Source organism: Elephas maximus, chromosome 24 (assembly GCF_024166365.1).
Source record: "Elephas maximus indicus isolate mEleMax1 chromosome 24, mEleMax1 primary haplotype, whole genome shotgun sequence".
Lineage (NCBI taxonomy): Eukaryota > Metazoa > Chordata > Mammalia > Proboscidea > Elephantidae > Elephas > Elephas maximus.
This window is the reverse complement of record NC_064842.1, coordinates 13,073,089-13,089,849: the sequence shown is the minus strand read 5'-3', so window position 1 is coordinate 13,089,849 and position 16,761 is coordinate 13,073,089. Positions and strand designations below refer to the sequence as shown.

The following is a 16,761-nucleotide window of genomic DNA, read 5'->3' as shown; positions in this document are numbered from 1 at the left end:
CTCCGATCGCCCCTTGATTCCTGCCCCCGGGCTCCCTTCCCCGCCGAGGCTCCGAGGGGTCTGTGCACCTCCGGGATGGGGTAAGCGTGCTCTCGCACAACGCCAGCGGCTCGCAAACAGGAAAATGCCAAAGGTGGGGGTGGGGGGCAGCCTCCTGGGGACGGCTTTCCGGCGCCAGGGGAAGGAGCCGAGCCTTGGCAGGGGCGCGGGCTGTTACCGCGGGAAGACGGGAGACTTTCGCTATTGCTACCCCCACCCCGCCCCGTCAGTAGCGAGGGTGCGGTGGGCAGGCGGCCGGGCCGCGCGCTCTCTCCGCCCCGATGGGGCCGCCTCCGCGGCAGCAGTCCCAGGAGGAGCCCTTCGCGCGCCGCGCCGGCAAGTGCCCAGGCCGGGGCATCCGCGGTCGTGCGCGCGCGTGCGTGCCGGAGCGGGCGCAGGACGCTGGGCGCCCCGACAGGTGCAGGCGCGCGGGCTTCCCATTGGTCGCGGCGGCGGCGCGGGTCCCTGCCCCTCCCCGCCCTCGCGGGCCCTCCTCCCCGCTGCCGCGCCGGCTGGGTCGGCGGAGGCGCGTGCCCGCGCGCGCTCCCGGGACTCCGCGCCCCGCCCCGCCCCTTTCCGCGCCGCCGCCGCCGCGCGCGCTCGCCAGCTCAGGTGCCGGGCGCGCGGGCGCCTCCTCGGGGGCGCGCGGCCGGGCTGCTGTCCTCCGCCCGCACCCGCCGGCTCGCCCGCCGGAGCCGGGGAGGGAGAGCGCGGGCGGGGGGGCGGGAGCCGGACGCCGCCGCCGCCGCCGCCGCCGCCGCCGCCGCCGCCGCCGCCGCCGCCGCCGCCGCCGCCGAGGCTTCTGTCTCGCTGGCTGGCTCGCGCCGCGGCGGCAGCAGAGGTCGCGCACAGATGCGGGTGAGACTGGCGGGGGGAGGAGGCGGAGGAGGACAGGAAGCTGCCTGCATGAGACCCACAGGTAAGCCCGGGAGCCCGGGAGCCCGGGAAGGGGCTTTCCCTCCCGGGGAGGCGCGCGCAGGCCGGGGGCCGGGAGTTGCTGCCTGCTTTGGCTCCCCAAGGAAGGGATTTTGGGACCGCGCAGAGAAATCCCTTTGGGGACTGGAGCAATAGGACCCATCCCAATCCCGGGGAAAGCCAGAGAAGTAGCTGGGGGCGAGGGGGCCCGGTGCCGCACGGGGAGATTGGCAAGAGTGAAATGCGTAGGCCCAGGGAAAAGTGGTCGCTCAGCCCCGAGATGCGGGAGGGCTGTAGACTTTCCTGTCATGTCACAACCGCCGAATTGCGGGGACCGGCGCAGAGCCAGTGTGCGCGAACCCCTGCCCTCCTCCCCTCCTCCATTCCTCCGGCGCGCGCAGCATCCCACGGCGGCTGTTACTCAGTGTCCCCCGCGCGGGGGGCGGGGAGCTCGCCGTGGAAAAGGGGGCGGGGGCCGCGCGGGGGAGGAGCGGGGATGGGGCCCCGGGCGGAGGAGGGGGAGCGTGGCTCCGGGCACCCGGCAGCCTGGGGCATTGTCGTGTTCCGCGCCTGGTTGCAGACTCTTGCAAGCCGGATGCCCTCTGTGGATGAAAGATGTATCATGGAATGAACCCGAGCCATGGAGATGGATTTCTAGAGCAGCAGCAGCAACAGCCTCAGTCCCCCCAGAGACTCTTGGCCGTGATCCTGTGGTTTCAGCTGGCGCTGTGCTTCGGCCCTGCACAGCTCACGGGCGGTGAGTGACACCAATGGGACGCGGGGGGGCGGGGGCGGGACAGCCCCGGCGGGGACGGGAAGCCGCGCTGCCCAGAGAGTCCTGCCCCACTCACACACACCCAGACTTTAGGAGTACCCGAGAGCCCGAGGGTCGCTGTGTGCCAGCCTGAGACTACCCTCTTCAGAACCCGCGGAGTTCCTTGAGATTCCTCCGTGGGCGCACACATTCGCCCACCCACAGTCTGACTGTGGCTTTCCACCAGCCGCCCACCCTGGCTTCTTGGAAGGAAAAAAAACAAAAAACAAAGCCTGGCTCGTTATTCTCACTTTGGCCGAGAGAAAGGGGAGAAGAGTGGTGTGTTTGTGGTTCACGTGTGTTTGTGGACCTCTGACCCTTGCCAGTGCCCTCAGCAGACAGGGGCCAGGTTTCCCCACCTGGATTTAGGCGAGAGTTGCAGGAGCCACGTTTGTGAACGAGAAGGGTCTGACAACATGGCCGGTTGGAAGGACAGGTTTATTTGAAAGTTAACTTTCTCTTCATTTTCCCTTTACTTGGAAGGTGGTGTGTGCCAGCATGTCTGCGCATGTTGGGGGTGGGGAGGGAAACCAGAGGTTTTCCTTCAGTTGTGTGTCTGGAAAATTGCGTTGCCTATCTAGGTCTGATATACACGGGGGAAAAAAGTCAAGTGCTCGCCTGTGAAGGGAAAGTTAGCTGAAATAAAATTGATAGCCTCAACCACTGAAGGCGTCTAATCTACAACATACTTGGTCTGGGGCAGGGGGCTACCTTCTGGTTTGGTAAAGGAGGACACATGGAGTTTCTATGGGAATTTCAGAGGCTGAGTGTCTCCTTACCCCATGCCTGGCTTCCCTCCGTCGTTGCTGTCCGTGGGTCTTGCAAATGTGGACCTGTTAAAAAGACAGAACCATGTTTCAGGAGCTGAACTACTACTGTTGATATTCAAGTAATTTATAAATGGTGGAAAAACAAGTATTGATTTATATAAATAAACCATTTTTAAAGTTTTAAAATATTGCTGTTTCAGGGAATTCGAAGGTGAAGATGGAAAAGTTGAAGAATTAGCGGGGGGAGGGGGGTGAATAACAAGTTGGGCTTTAACACTGAGTAATCAGTACCACAGGCCTTCCATTTAGAGATCTGTCCATAGTACAGAGATGTTGTGATGCCCACACCTGTCGGAATTAGTGGAAAAAACACTTGCCTGGGGACCTGGTGTTTGTTTTGTTTTATAGCAAGCGGTAGCTTTTTTGGTACTCTTATTTTCAGAGAAATGTTCCTAAGCCAGGCTTTCTCCTTATAAAAAAAACACGGTCAAATGTGAAGCTTACCGGGGCTCTGTTCTGCCCTAGACGTTAGCTCTGCTTCATGGATGGGGGGGCACAGGTGGGCAGGGCAGGGTTCAGTAGGGCTGGGCCGTTTCCTCCCCCCTTCTCTTCTCTTGTCTCCCAGTTCTAGCTTTCATTCCCTCAAGCCAGGCGCATATGATTTTCCATCCTCTTGATCCATGTTTCCCATGTAGATGACAGGCTCATCCACCTAGGACCTGGCAGTTCTTATTGGCCGTGTGAGGTCTGAGTAGAGCCCTGCAGGATTTGAAGGCTGTGCTCTGGGCTCCTCCCGCTTGTGTTTACGGAGCATCCTCTTAAAGGATCTCAGCGTTTGGTGCACAGCACAACCCCCTCCCTCTCGTGTCAGTCGCCTGTGAGGTTCAGACTATAAAACCCAAACCCGTTGCTGTCAAGTCCATCTCGACTCGTAGCGACCCTATAGCACAGACTAGAACTGCCCCATAGGGTTTCCAGGAGTGGCTGGTATATTCCAACTGCTGACCTTTTGGTTAGCAGCTGAGCTCTTAACCATTGTGCCACCAGGGCTCGGTGAGCTTCTTGCAGCACATGTTTTATCCCTCTCTTCTCAGAGGGGTACACATCAAACAATAAGGCCCGGAGCCTTGAAGAGGAGGGCCGAAGTGAGAGCTGCCTCTCGCCCCTCAGTTTCAGCGCTTTTTCTTTTTAGGTTCTCATCCACCGAAGAAAGACTTTCAGGCTGAGAGTGTTCTTTCTAGAAGAATATTGATCGTTTCAGAATTCCTCTATGAATAAACAGTTTGGCCAGAGAAGGGTGGAGGAGGGTGTCCTATGGAGTTTATTATACAAAGATTTTCATTATTCTGGGGAAAAAAACCCACGTGGAAGCTCCAGGATGGAATAAAAGCAGATTCACCTTCGAGTTCTCTAGACTTGTGCCTCTAAAACTTTTAACATGCACGCAGGTCACCTGGGGATCTTGTGAAAAGGCAGATGGCGATTCCCTTCTGCCGTGAGGCCTGAGACTGCGTTTCTAACCAGCACCAGGTGAGGCTTTTGCCAGTGGTCCACAGACCATACTTTGATCAGGAAAGCTTTAGACTGAGGCATTCTTTAAAATAAGTTGGTTCTTATTCCGGATTTTCTGTCATCACTCTCAATTACCAAACTCAAATGGCATACGGGGGACGGGTCTCACCAGTATCCAATCTTTGGGTGAGACGCAGAGCTGAAAACCAGCCGTCGGAGGGCACTTTCTTTCTTCCATCCACAAAAAGGTGCATATTTAATAGACCTTTCTGAAATGTGGATTTTCATTTTTGATTGCTTTCAGTGGGAAAGGAACAGCACAATAGCAAGATACAATAGTCTCAGCTGGGAGAAAAATAGCATGTGCCCAATACAAGGATTATAGAAAAAGTCTGCACTAGAAAGGGGAAAATTGAGAAAATGATCAGACGAAGAAAAGGGGAAAAAGAATTCCTATCAAAAACAAAATGTGATGTCCTAGAAAACCAGAGATTTAGTTCCATTCTTGGAGCCCTTCCAGAGCTTTCGTGAGCCTGAGGTAGCCTGAGGTGACTTGTGGGTGGCTCTCTCCAGGTTGTCTTTGTAAATTAGGAAAAAGCGCTCTCATTTGGGGCCTCTGAGACCAAATAACCTGAGAGGACTAATGCCAGGTCTTTAGGGAGGCCCAGGACCCACTGTTCCCAGAGTCTGCATGGAGCATGGTTTCCGCTACTTCTTCCCTTTTCCACCCTGATACTGGTTACCAGAGGCTGGCTGGGTATTTGAGCGCTTGCAGGAAGAGAGCCAAGTTTGCTGTACAAGTAGGTCCTTGAAGGTGAACTCATTGGCGTATCCCTAAATTATCAGAGGCTCAAGGGCCGAATTTGAGGCCTGGCTCTGCCGCCTTGATAGCTTCAGGGCCTTGGAAGCCTCAGCTTCCTCATCTGTGAAATGAGGATGAAGAAGAACTCGGGTGGGTTAAATGTAGGCTGTAGTAGCAGGGAGGGGGCTAAGACAATGCCTGAATCTTGGGCCCTTTGCTTCATTCCCTCTGGGAATATTACTGAGTGTCCATCTTCACCGTGTGCCCAGTTCTGTTGGATATAATAGTCCTTTTACTTAGGAGAGCTATCGTTTACTCTGCATTTTTTGCCCAATGAACTAATTTCTTTTCAAGACCTGACATAATCTCTTTTATATTTCCCTGGTCAGTAAGTTCTCCCTTCACCTGGGGCTCCTCTCACCCTAGGTATAACCTTCCATCATAGCATTGGCTCATTGACTAGACTGTAAACCCACTGAGGGCAAGGACCTTCACTTTATTCATTTTCATGCCTCAGGCACCCAGCACAGGGTCAGACCATAGATGCTACTAGTAGATGCTTAGCTAATGTTGGCTGAGAGGAAGAAAAAAGATACTCAAATTACTGCCATGTTTTGTTGTTAGCTGCTCTCGAGTTGGCCCCCAACTCACGGCGACCCCAAGCATAATGGGGTTGGACCATGGTAAAATAAGATTTTCAGTGGCTGATTTTCAAAAGTAGATCTATAGCCCTTTCTTCCTAGTCTGTCTTAGTCTGGAAGCTCTGCTGAAACTTGTTCAGCATGAGAGCAACACAAAATCCCCCACCGACAAGTGGTGGCTGTGCTTGAGGTGCACTGGCTGGGAATCGAACCTGAGTTTCCTGCAAGGAAGGCAAGATTCCTTCCACTGAACTACCAGTGTCCTGTAATTATGGCTGTACCATCTGGAAAACAAGTGCCTTGGGTGAGCTGTAAAAGTGCAGGTGTTTTGTGGCAATTGCAGTCACATTCAATTAGAAGTGGTCCAGGAGGTTGGAGGAAGAATCAGGGAAGGCTCCAGGGAAGAGCACTTAGCTGGGACCTGAGGAAAGCAGGAGTTGGGACATCTCAGAGGGAGAGACACCTTGTATAAGGACCTGGGGGTAACACACGGTTGGACCGTTTTGAGATCGGAGGATCATCTGGTTAGCGTAGAACATGGTATACCTGCAGTGGACCAAGTAGGGTAAGAGGACAAATAGGTTAGAACCTTATCATAAGGGTCCTTGGAAGCCCCCATGAGGAGTCACACAGGAGACAGCGGGGGCGCCCTGAACGGCGTGGAGCAGGAAGGTAGTATCATTGAGTTATGCTGCATTTCCTTCCTCTGCTTCCAAGTCCCTGACTGAGGACAACCCCCCCAGTCTGGCTGCCCTCTCTGCACACCCAAGTTATGGCATTAGTCATGTATGGGCCATGTGGCTGCAGCCTTGGGCTGTGTGCCATTGGGCAGGAACAAATACCTTCCGGATGATTCACTGATTTGGAGATGCTAGTCTCTTGGAGTTTTATTAAGAAAAGTTTTCTTACGTGGTAGAGTGTAAGCTTTTCATGCAATACTGTGCATAAAAGCATGATTTCAAACTGTATTGAACTCAGTCTGTAAGCAGAGTCCCAACTCCTCAAACTTTTATGTTTCTTCCACAAAAGGCCACCTTAAAATAAGCGCACGGAAAGACTTTTGATCTAATTACAAGGCGAAATCTGAAAGCTTTTGGATTTCACGAGAAGGATTTCACACAGCGAGAAGCAAAGCTCTTGTCTTAGAGGCCTGAAGAAGCAAGTTGGAGAGAGAACCAGTGATTCCTGAACTCCGGAGAGTGTGGACGAGTGTAGGTGAAAATCTCTCTCCGGTAGATATTGATTGTATACATGAAGAAAATCACCTAAATTATACTCTGCTCCTACTGTCAGAGGCATATTTCAAAAACTTCCAAGAGACCAAGGAGGCTTGCCCTTAGATGGGAAGCTATGGTATGGCATTAAGACCTTGAGTTCTTTATTGGGTTGACTGAGTTCAAGTTCAGCCTCTGCCATGAATAGCTACGTGGCTTCGGGCAAGTTGACTTCTTCTTGACTCAGTGCCTTCTGTCTCACTAACATTGTTTGACAAGGCAGTGGTAGCATTCTCACCTTCCATACAGGAGACTCGTGTTCTTTTCCCAGCCAGCGCACCCCATGTACAGCCACCACCTGTCTGTCAGGTTTCAGTGGAGCTTCCAGACAAAGCTATAGACTAGAAAGAAAGGCCTGGTGAACTACTTCCAAAAAATCAGCTGATGCAAGGCCTCTGGGTGGGGCCGTCCAATCTCCGACCAATTGTGGGGATGGCACAGGACCAAGCGGTGTTTCATTTGGTTGTGCGGGGGGTCACCGTGAGTCAGGGGCTGACTTGATGGCAACAAAACAATAACAACATTGTTTGATTGTGTGATTTTAGGAGTTCGATGTCTTCTGCATTCTGGGTAAGGCAGGCTCTGTTTTTTCTATCCATCTGTCCTTTGTGGGAGGAGACCTGTTGACGCAGTGGTTAAAGAGATCAACTGCTAACCGAAAGGTCAGCAGTTCAAAACCACCAGCAGCTCTGTGGGAGGAAGATGTGGCAGTCTACTTCTGTAGAGATTACAGCCTCGGAAACCCTGTGGGGTCGCTGCGTGAGCTGGAATCGACTGGATGGCTGTGGGTTTGGGTTTTGGGTCTTCCGTGGAGTGTCTGTTGCGTGCTCTCGGGATACATGTATAAGTGGTTGCAGTCCTTGCTCATGAGTAAGTATGTAAGTAAGGGCCAGGTTCTTCTCCAAAGTTGGAATACAGGAAACTTGCATAAAATTATTTTTTCACATACATTTTTAATTTAGTTTAAAATTTAGTTTTATTTAGTGATACTGATGAGAAAAGTGATTTTCCACGCTGCTTCTTGTTATCCTTGCCTTATTTTGAAAGCACATTGGTATTTTATGATTGAAAATACCCACATATAACAATAATGTATCTAAATAGGTAATTGGGACCACAGCCTGTGATATGAGGGAAAGGGTCAGAAGAATAGGCTTTCTTACTTGTTTACCTGGCACCAAAACTAGCCATAGTATCTAGGACAGACAGTGTGTTCCCATGCATCAGATACATTTTCCCTGGATGTTTAAGAAAGGGAGCTAACCTCATGACTGTAATATCTTTATGAGGTTGAGGTGACATTGGTTTATTGGTCCGTTCTCACAGGAACAAGTGCTTCACCTGTTCCTAACCCTGGGTGATTGAAAAAAGATAGGGAGTTTTAAAATGGCCAGCGTCTGAGTGATTGATACAGATTTTCAAATGGCTGGTAATAATCATAAACAGAGAGTGTCACCGAGTGCCCACACTCTTCTCCCTGCTGTACCTCCGCGAACTCATTTAACCTTTGCAGCACCTGTAGGAGGTAGGTATGCTGTTTATCCTCCTTGTATAGAAGAGAATCTTAGACACAGAAAGATTATGCAACTTGTACAGGGCCGCCCAGCTAGTACGTGAGACGTGGTGACCCAGATTATCCTTCTTTTAATTAAAAGCCCTTCCCGGAGCATGCCAAGGAGTGGAAATAGCATTGATCCCTAAATGCATTTTTTTTTCCTTTCCATTTATTTCCATCCAGACATTTCCCTTTAAGCTGCAATTATCAAATGTCTTGGAACCTTGGTTCTCCCCACCCTGATATAAGGAAATTCTTTTGTGTTGTGACCAAAAATAAGAAACAGACAAGCAAGCAAATCACAAGAAGAAAAAAAATCCCCCAAACCCAAGACAAAGCGAAGGCAGAGCTCTGGAAGCTGGTGATCTGAGTGAGGAAAGGTCAGGGGCCGGGACCCTGGGACCCTGCTCAGGTGGTAGCCCTTTGAGGAAGGTGGTCAGAACTGGACTTTCCCTGCTCCCAGTCCACCCTGCACTGCAGGGCAAGGCGTGAGTAAACACATGGCTGGTCTCCGGGACGCTCTGAGAGTGAGAGTGACAGCCACCACCATGACCGTCCCCTTGTGATGGTCCTCTGAACCGTTCATTCCCGTGGTGATCGCCTTTGTTGGAGTGGCTCTTTTCTGTGTAATTTGGACAAGCAGGGTAATAACTTCTGCTGATGCGTGCTGGGGGTGCTACAGCTGGCAAGGTGTTTTTACGTGTATCGCCACCTTTAGTTTTCTTAACAACCCAATAAGGAAGATGATGTTTCCCTCCTTTTTTTTCGGTCTCACTGAGATTGATCTTGCAGGGTTCCACAAACGGTTAGAGAGCAAGGACAAGAGCGAGGCCTGTTGAGTCCGTTCTGTCATCGTGGTCACTCTGGGCCAGACTTGAAGCCTGTCTTTTCAGTTGTATGATGGAGATGACACCCTAGTTAGTGTGTACCTGAAGCTAAGAGAGAGGATCGTATCTGAGGACCGTGAGCTAAAGTAAACCATCGGTTGCTGGAGAGTTGATGCCGATTCATGGAGATCCTGTTTGTATCAGAGTAGAACCCTGTTCCCTAAGGTTTTCAATGGCTGGTTTTTCTAAAGTAGATAGCCAGGCCTTTCTTTGGAGGTGCCTGTGGGCGGATTCGAATCGCCAGTCTTTGGGTTAGCAGCTGAGCACTTAACCATTTGCACCATTCAGGAACTCCTCAGCACAAGTAGAAATTTCTTCGAAAAGCTTCAGTTTGAAGTAAGAGGAACTGATTTGATGGCTTATGACGCTGGGAGTCGCTTATTCTGCTCTTTAGGAAAATGGTGTTTGCTGGTGAGAACTTACGATGCTGTGCCTTAGGGAGGAATTTGCCCCACTGTTTCTCCTCCTTTAAGAAAAGGATGGCTGCGTTGCTATGAGAGAGAAGAAATTATCCACTCAAGAAGAAAAACAAATAGAAATAATTAAGTGAGTTGCTCATAAATTGGAATTAAAAGTGCATTTTAAAATAGCTTCTTAATTGAGAGTGTTGTAATTGCTTTACTATTAATCTTAAACGAGGTAATCTGGGAACACCAGAGAAGTAAAAGAAAATAATTCTTAACATTGTTTGAAAGTGACAGTGAACTTGGGAGCACCGTGGTGGAGGAGCCTCTGTGCTGTGCTGAGCAGAGAGGGACCGGCGAGCCCGAGGAGGTGGGGCTGTAGGCAGACCCAGGTGGGAATCTCCGTCAAGTGTCCCCTCAGTCTCCAGAAATGGGTTTTGGTTCTGAGAGGTAAGAGGAGTTGCAGAGCCTAGTAAACTTCATCAATGATCATTTCATCATTATCTCAATAGACTGGCCTTGGAAAGAGAGAGGATGAGTAAGAATGAGCTTCTTTGGAAATGAAGGTTCTACCTGGTTATCTCCTGTTTCTGTTAGAAATTGGTGACTCTTACCTCCTGGAATTAGCAGGTGAGAGTGGAGCTGAACAAGGAGGTTCTCTCATGCTCTGCGTTGCTTTTCCTCAGAATAACAAAATACACAAAGACCTTATTTCTTGGGCCTGATTACATTTATAAGAGATAGATGTAGTTGAATTGGGGGAACAGGTAAGAGGAAGGTTCTTTTAAGGAAGAAAGAAATGCCTTCTTAAGGGGATTCTTTAAGTCCTGTGTGCTTATGGCATTGTTACTGATCCTGCTGGTTTTCACATTCTCAGTATGTGGAGGGAGAATCCTTTGGGCTTCCTCAAACACTTCAAGTCAGAAGATTCTGATTTTTCTTCAGGTGGGAAACAACAGGATCTGCTTGTTTTGCAGAAATTTGATAGGTTTAAAGGGTTAATCCGGTGAGAGGCTCTCAGTTCAATTAGACTGCTGTTAACGAACCCCATGTCTTGATGTTAGCATCGATTCAGGGATGCATTTTAAGTTAGCAGTTTCTTTTTGGGGATGCATCTGCATATTTGGGTTGTCATATGACAGCATGTACTCGATGGCTGACTGAGGCCGCCGCTATGTTTAAATTATACTTACACATTTCAGCTGGAGCAGTGATATTTTAGAAACTTGGAATTCATCTGGTTTAGAACAATACAGCTCCGAATCCCTATGTGACCCTGCCTGGAGACTTTTCCCTTCAGATTGTCAAGGGGAAATCAGGTTTTTTTCCTATCACCCTTCTGTCTGCCCTGCTCCTCTGTAGATGAAAGGTGCTCATTTGCTTTCTCCCCCTAAATTTTATTTATTTTGTTGCTGAGAATGTACACAGCAAAACATACATCAATTCAGTAGTTTCTCTGTGTACAATTTAGTGACGTGATTACATTCTTTGAGTTGTGCAGCCATTCTCACCCTCCTTCTCTGAGTTGTTCCTCTGCCATTAATGTAAACTCACTGTCCCCTAAGGTTCCTATCTAATCTTTTGAGTTGCTGTTGTCAATTCGATCCCATAGAGATAAGTTCTTAAAAGAGCGTAATGTTGAAGGCAGATCTTACTGGTTAAGCTAAACTATTGTTCGGTCTTTGAGGTGACTTCAGGCGATGTTTTTGATCTAAAGTTTAAAGAGTATCTCACGGCAATAGTTTCAGGGGTTCATCCATCCTCTGTGACTCCAGAAAGTCTAGAGTCCGTGTGAATTTGAAATTCTGTTCTCCATTTTCCCCCTTTTGATCAGGATTCTTCTATGGAACCTTTGATCAAAATGTTCAGTAATGGTAGCGGGGCACCGTCCAGTTCTGGTCTCACGGCAAAGGAGACAGTTGTTCATGGAGGAAGTTAGCCACACATTTCATATCCTCCTCCTGTTCCTGACTTTTCTCCTTCCTCTGTTGCTCCAGGTGAATAGAGACCAATTGTTGTGTCTTGGATGGCTGCCTGCAAGTTTTTAAGACCCCGGGCACTACTCAGCGAACTAGGGGGCAGAACAGAAGCACTAAACACGTTATTAGGCCAGTTAACTGGGATGTCCCGTGAAACCATGACCCTTAACCTCCAAACCAAGGAAAAAAATCCCATGAGGTGTTCAGTTGTACGTAAGCAGCCTCGGCAGCTATCTTTTATTTTTATCTTTGTTGTAAATATATCATAGAACTTCTGCCAGTTCAACTTTTTACAAGTGTGCAGCTTATTGACAGCACTTAAAATAATCGTCTGTGTGACCCTACCCTTAATCAGTGCAATCCTTCCATCACTGTTAACTACCCCCCCTTTCCCCTCCCTCCCACCTCTGGTAACAACTAATAAACTTTGGTCTTGATACATGTGTCTTTTCTTTTTTAAAAAAATTTTTTTTATGTAAGTGAAGTCATTCAATAGTTATCCTTTTGTGACTGCCTTATTTCACTCAGCATAATGTCTTCAAGCTCCGGCCGTACTGTAGCGTGTATTGGGACTTCATTTCTCCCGCTGGCTAAGAGGCAGTCCGTTGTACTATGGACCACATTTTGTTTGTCCATTCATCTGTTGGTGGGCATTTAGGTTGTTTCCACCTTTTGGCTATTGCGAATAGTACTGCGGTGAACATTGGTATACAAATTTCTGTTTGAGTCTCTGCTTTTAGGCCTTTGGGTATATGCCTTGGAGAGGAATTGCTGGGTCATGTGGTAGTTCTATTTTTTGTTCAAACCAAAACCAAACCAAACTCTTTGCCCTCGAGTCGATTCCTGCTCATAGTAACCCTACAGGACAGAGTAAAACTGCCCCATGTGGTTTCCAAGGAGTGTCTGGTGGATTCGAACTGCCAGCCTTTTGGTTAGCAGCCATAGCTCTTAACCACAATGCCACCAGGGTTTTCACATTTTAGTTCATTTGCTTTTAGTAATGACTTGGTGGATATGTTTTCATTTCTCAAGGTAAAGAGCTGGAGAGCTGTAGGATCCAGTAGAAAGTACGCAGGGCCAGTTTTCCTGGCTGAGTGACACTTAATTGATGCCTCAGTTTCATTATCTGTGAAGTGGTGCTAATCCTTGGCCCATCTGCCTCTCATGGTTGTTACAAGAAGCAAATACATTAATGGGGGGATGTTCCATAACTGTTTGAGGTAGCATCATCTTTACCAACAAACTTGATAATGAATGGTTGCGACATTGACTGTGCCCGGGTTAGCTCTTCTAAGAACTTCCTTTGTCCTGAAGGACATAGCATAGTGAATACATAATAATACAGACTGGCACAGGCTGAGGGAGAGGTGTGGTATAGACATTCAGTAGGTAGCCACTGATGTTTGAGCCCAGTAGCCCCATAGAACTAATTGGCCGTAATATGCTATGGTTGGTGGAGATTTATCACAGAGAAGCTAGGAGGGAGGAGGAGTAGGGGAAGTGAATAAGATGATGTTTGAACTACATCTTGAACAATAAACTAATTTTCTAGACAGAGAAGCTTTTGGGAGGTGATTTTTTTTCAGAAGAGAAGATAGCATAAGCAAAGACTCACAATGAGAAAGCGTATGCATCGATGACAAGGAGTAGTTCAGGGCAGCCTACTGTGGAGCTGACCCCAACTCATGGTGACCCCATGCTTAGCGGAAGGAAATGCTGCCAGGTCCTGCGCCATCCCCATGATCCATTAGGGATCGGACCCTTGTGATCATTGATTTTCAAAAGTAGATCACCAGTCCTTTCTTCCTAGTCAGTCTGGATGGTCTGCTGAAACCTGTTCAGTATCACAGCACCACACACGTCTCCACTGACATACGGGTGGTGGCTACATGTGAGATGCATTGGCTGGGAATTGAACCTGGGTCTCCTGCATGGAAGGTGAGAATTCTACCCCTGAATCATTCCTGCCCTCAGGGCAGCCTTAAAAAAAAAAAAAAAGCCAAACTCGTTGCCGTTGCATTGATTCCAACTCATGGCGACTCTATAGGACAGAGTAGAATTGCCCCATAGGGTTTCCAAGGAGCACCTGGTGGATTCGAACCGTCAACCTCTTGGTTAGCAGCTGTAGCTCTTAACCACTACACCACCAGGGTTCCTCATGGCAACCCTAGCAAGGTCAAGTACGTTGAGAAGAGACAAGAGAAGAGGCTGGAAGTGTAAGTTGAGCCCATATGCCCAGCTAACTATGATGCTTAGGAATTCGAACATTACACTGGAGGCAACTGGGAGCCTACAAAAGATGTTTCCAGGGGCATGCATGGTCTGACCTTGGTTTTAGAAAAGAACTTAGCGAAATGGAGAAGAGGGAGAGAGACCTTTACTTACTAAGTTTTTGCTGAGCTTTTATGAGGTGCTGGGGGAGAAGATGCAGCAGGCAGCAAGAAGACCCTGCCCACATGGAATTTATATTCTAGTGGGCCCGGTTAGGAAACCATTGTGTTGGCCCAGGAGGGACATGATGAGGGCTTTAACTAGAGAGGAAGAAATGGAAGGAGAAGACATGAAAGAAGGAGAATTAACTGAGGCCAGGCAGCTGAGTGGACGTGCGGATGGTGGAAAAGGAAGAGCGGTGCGGCGCCACGGCAGCGGTCACTTGGAGGCGAAGCTGGTGAGTTTGTTTTGGATCAGGAGGCTCCTGATGCCTGCAGGACATCCATTTGGTCACCATCTGTCCACCAGGCAGTTGAAAATTTGGTTAGGTGCTCAGGAGCGAGATTAAGGCTAGAGGCGCAGGTTCGTGTGTCATCTGCCTTGAGAGGGCTGCGGGAGCTGCAGCAGGGTTGGGCTTCCCCAGGGAGAGCTTGTGGAGGGAGCAGAGGGTTCCTGGGTGCAGCCCAGGAAACAGCCACATTTCAGTGGCAATGGGAGAAGCCAGTAGGGAGGCTGAGGAGTCATGGTGATAATCAGTATTGGAAATTAAAGCAAATACTTGATACCTGGCTATTGATTGCCCACTCCAGTTTGGGAGCAGGGTTTCACTTGCTTAATTTGTTGTTATTTGGATCTTGTCCAAGTAGTTTGAATTCTGGATGTACCTATTGTTGGCTGCTATCGGGTCGGCCCCCGACTCATGGTAACTCCATGTGTTCCAGAGTAGAACTGCCCCATAGGGCTTTCTTGGCTGTAATCTTTATGGAAGCAGATCCCCAGGCCTTTCTTCCGTGGACCACCGGGTGGATTTGAACTGCCAGCCTTTAGCAGCCGATCTCAAATGGCTTCTGGCACCCAGCCTCTTTTGGATGTACTTGCCAACCGGAAGGAAAGGACAACAGGGCCAGGAGAGGGGAAGGCTGTGGCCAGGCAGTGGAGAATCTCCACAGAGCTGTTGGAGGCTTGACTGCAGGAGAGTCGGAATGTTTTTTTAGCCCTCACTGGGAGGACAGAGCTAACAGGCAGAACCAGAGCTTGTCAAGGTCACAAGGTAGCCGAGGGAATTGAGTGTTTCCCGAACTGGGGATGGTGGGCCGAAGGGACTGGGTACCTGAGGACAGTGGTGGTGGCTGTGGGACTCCTCCCCTGCTGAGGCCCCTTATTTCCTACGCCTGGGGATGCCGGGATTTCTGTGTGCTCAGTGCTTCGGAGGCATCTCCTTTCTGCACAAATCCTGTGGTAGCCCTATCCTTGAGTCCTTCAAAGATTCAGTCTTCTCAGGTTGTCGGTTAATCTTCAAAGATGTGATTGTCGGACAGTGTTCCTGTGTCACCCCCACCCCCGTGACCAGCTCTGTCACCTCTGAAACAAGTCATGTAACCTCCACATGCTTTGGTTTCTTTGTCTGTAAATCAGGGCCATTAAGGGTCATTCCTCTACACTTCCCAGGGGCGCCGGAGGATGCAGGGTACAGGAGGCACTGTCAGGAGATGAGGCATTTTATAAATACAAAACAGAGTTATTAGTGCCTGTCTAGAAGGCGTCATCTCTCCGCAGCATCTAGGGCCATTTGTGCTTTTTGCCTCCCTAAGAACCAAACGAGGGAGGGGATGCTCTCTGCAGTACGTAGACGCCTCCCCGTGCGGGTTCTGACCCCTGTGGAAGCTCGTTCTGTGTGGATATGATGTCAGGCAGCTGCAACAGCTGTTCTGCGGCAACATGGGATATGCCAGTCTGTACCCGTCCCTGCTGCTGGCGTGATCAGAGAACAGTCGCATACGGAGGTGGAGAAGGTCCTTGTGCCGTTGATGGTGCGCTCAGCAGTCACATATGTACATGGAGAAGGTCCTCGTGCCATTGAGAAGGACTTCTCGATAGCTGTTGGCCCAAGCCCAGTCGGCCCCTTTCATGTGCCTCTGGAAAAAGAAATGACACACATGTGGCCGACAAATGATGTATTTTGGGTGCTTCCGAGGCCCATGCGGGAGGCCGTCGCTCCATGTGGCCCTCCCTCTGCCTCCCCGCAACCTGCATGCCATTTGTGGTGCTGGAAGTGGTGGGCACAGTGCACCAGCATCTTCAGGCTTAGGTAGGGCGGCAGGATGAGTCACTAACTGCCTTTGCATCCAGAGAGTCACTAAGTGCTTTATCCTTGCCGAATGCCTCCTCTCCCTTCCAGCTGCATGCTGTCTCTAATTCTTGGGAATCTCTTTATAGCTTTGCAGGTGGGATGTTGCTTCTGAGTGCCTGTGGGCTAGAGAGCTGGGATTCCTGGTCCTCTGGGGGAATGCCTGGAAATCCTCTGTCTGCGTTCCAGCAGCCTAGGAGCCCTTCAGGACAACAGCCTGTTTGCCTGCCCAGGGCACCTCACTCAGGGTCCTTCTGGCCCCTGGCTGTCCTCAGACCTTGGCATGAGTGGATTCCTGGAACAATGGGATCTGACTGGGGGGAAGGGTCCTTAAAGTGCAGTCTGATCAATGGGCTTTGCATTAATCGAGGAGGGTCTTGTATGGTTTTATTAGGTAGCAAGGCGTTTATCCCCTGGAGAGTGGCTTTGCTGCAAATCTGCTGCAGTTTTCATTTACATGGTAATGAGCACACAGAGCTGTTGCCTTCTGTCATCTCCAGATGAAGGAAGACCCAATTCTTTGGGGGCCCTCCAGACACGCCCAACCAAACCAAACCCAAACCCGCTGCCATGGAGTTGATTCCGACTCATAGCCACCCTGTAGGATGGAG

At 49.8% G+C, this 16,761-nt stretch overlaps 1 protein-coding gene across 2 annotated transcripts in view; it reads left to right on the top strand.

Moving 5' to 3' along the window:
- The first annotated feature begins 373 nt into the window (after positions 1-373).
- The window catches only part of SUSD4 (sushi domain containing 4), a 167,498-nt gene continuing 151,110 nt past the window's right edge, over positions 374-16,761 (top strand). The window contains exons 1-2 of one of the 2 annotated variants that reach the window (XM_049868030.1): positions 374-457; positions 1,535-1,711. In XM_049868030.1, coding sequence (XP_049723987.1) covers positions 1,570-1,711 — 142 coding nt within the window. In that variant the 5' untranslated portion in view covers positions 374-457; positions 1,535-1,569. Of the gene's footprint in view, positions 458-812; positions 959-1,534; positions 1,712-16,761 lie in introns of those variants that run through there. The other variant, XM_049868029.1, reaches the window with a different exon arrangement.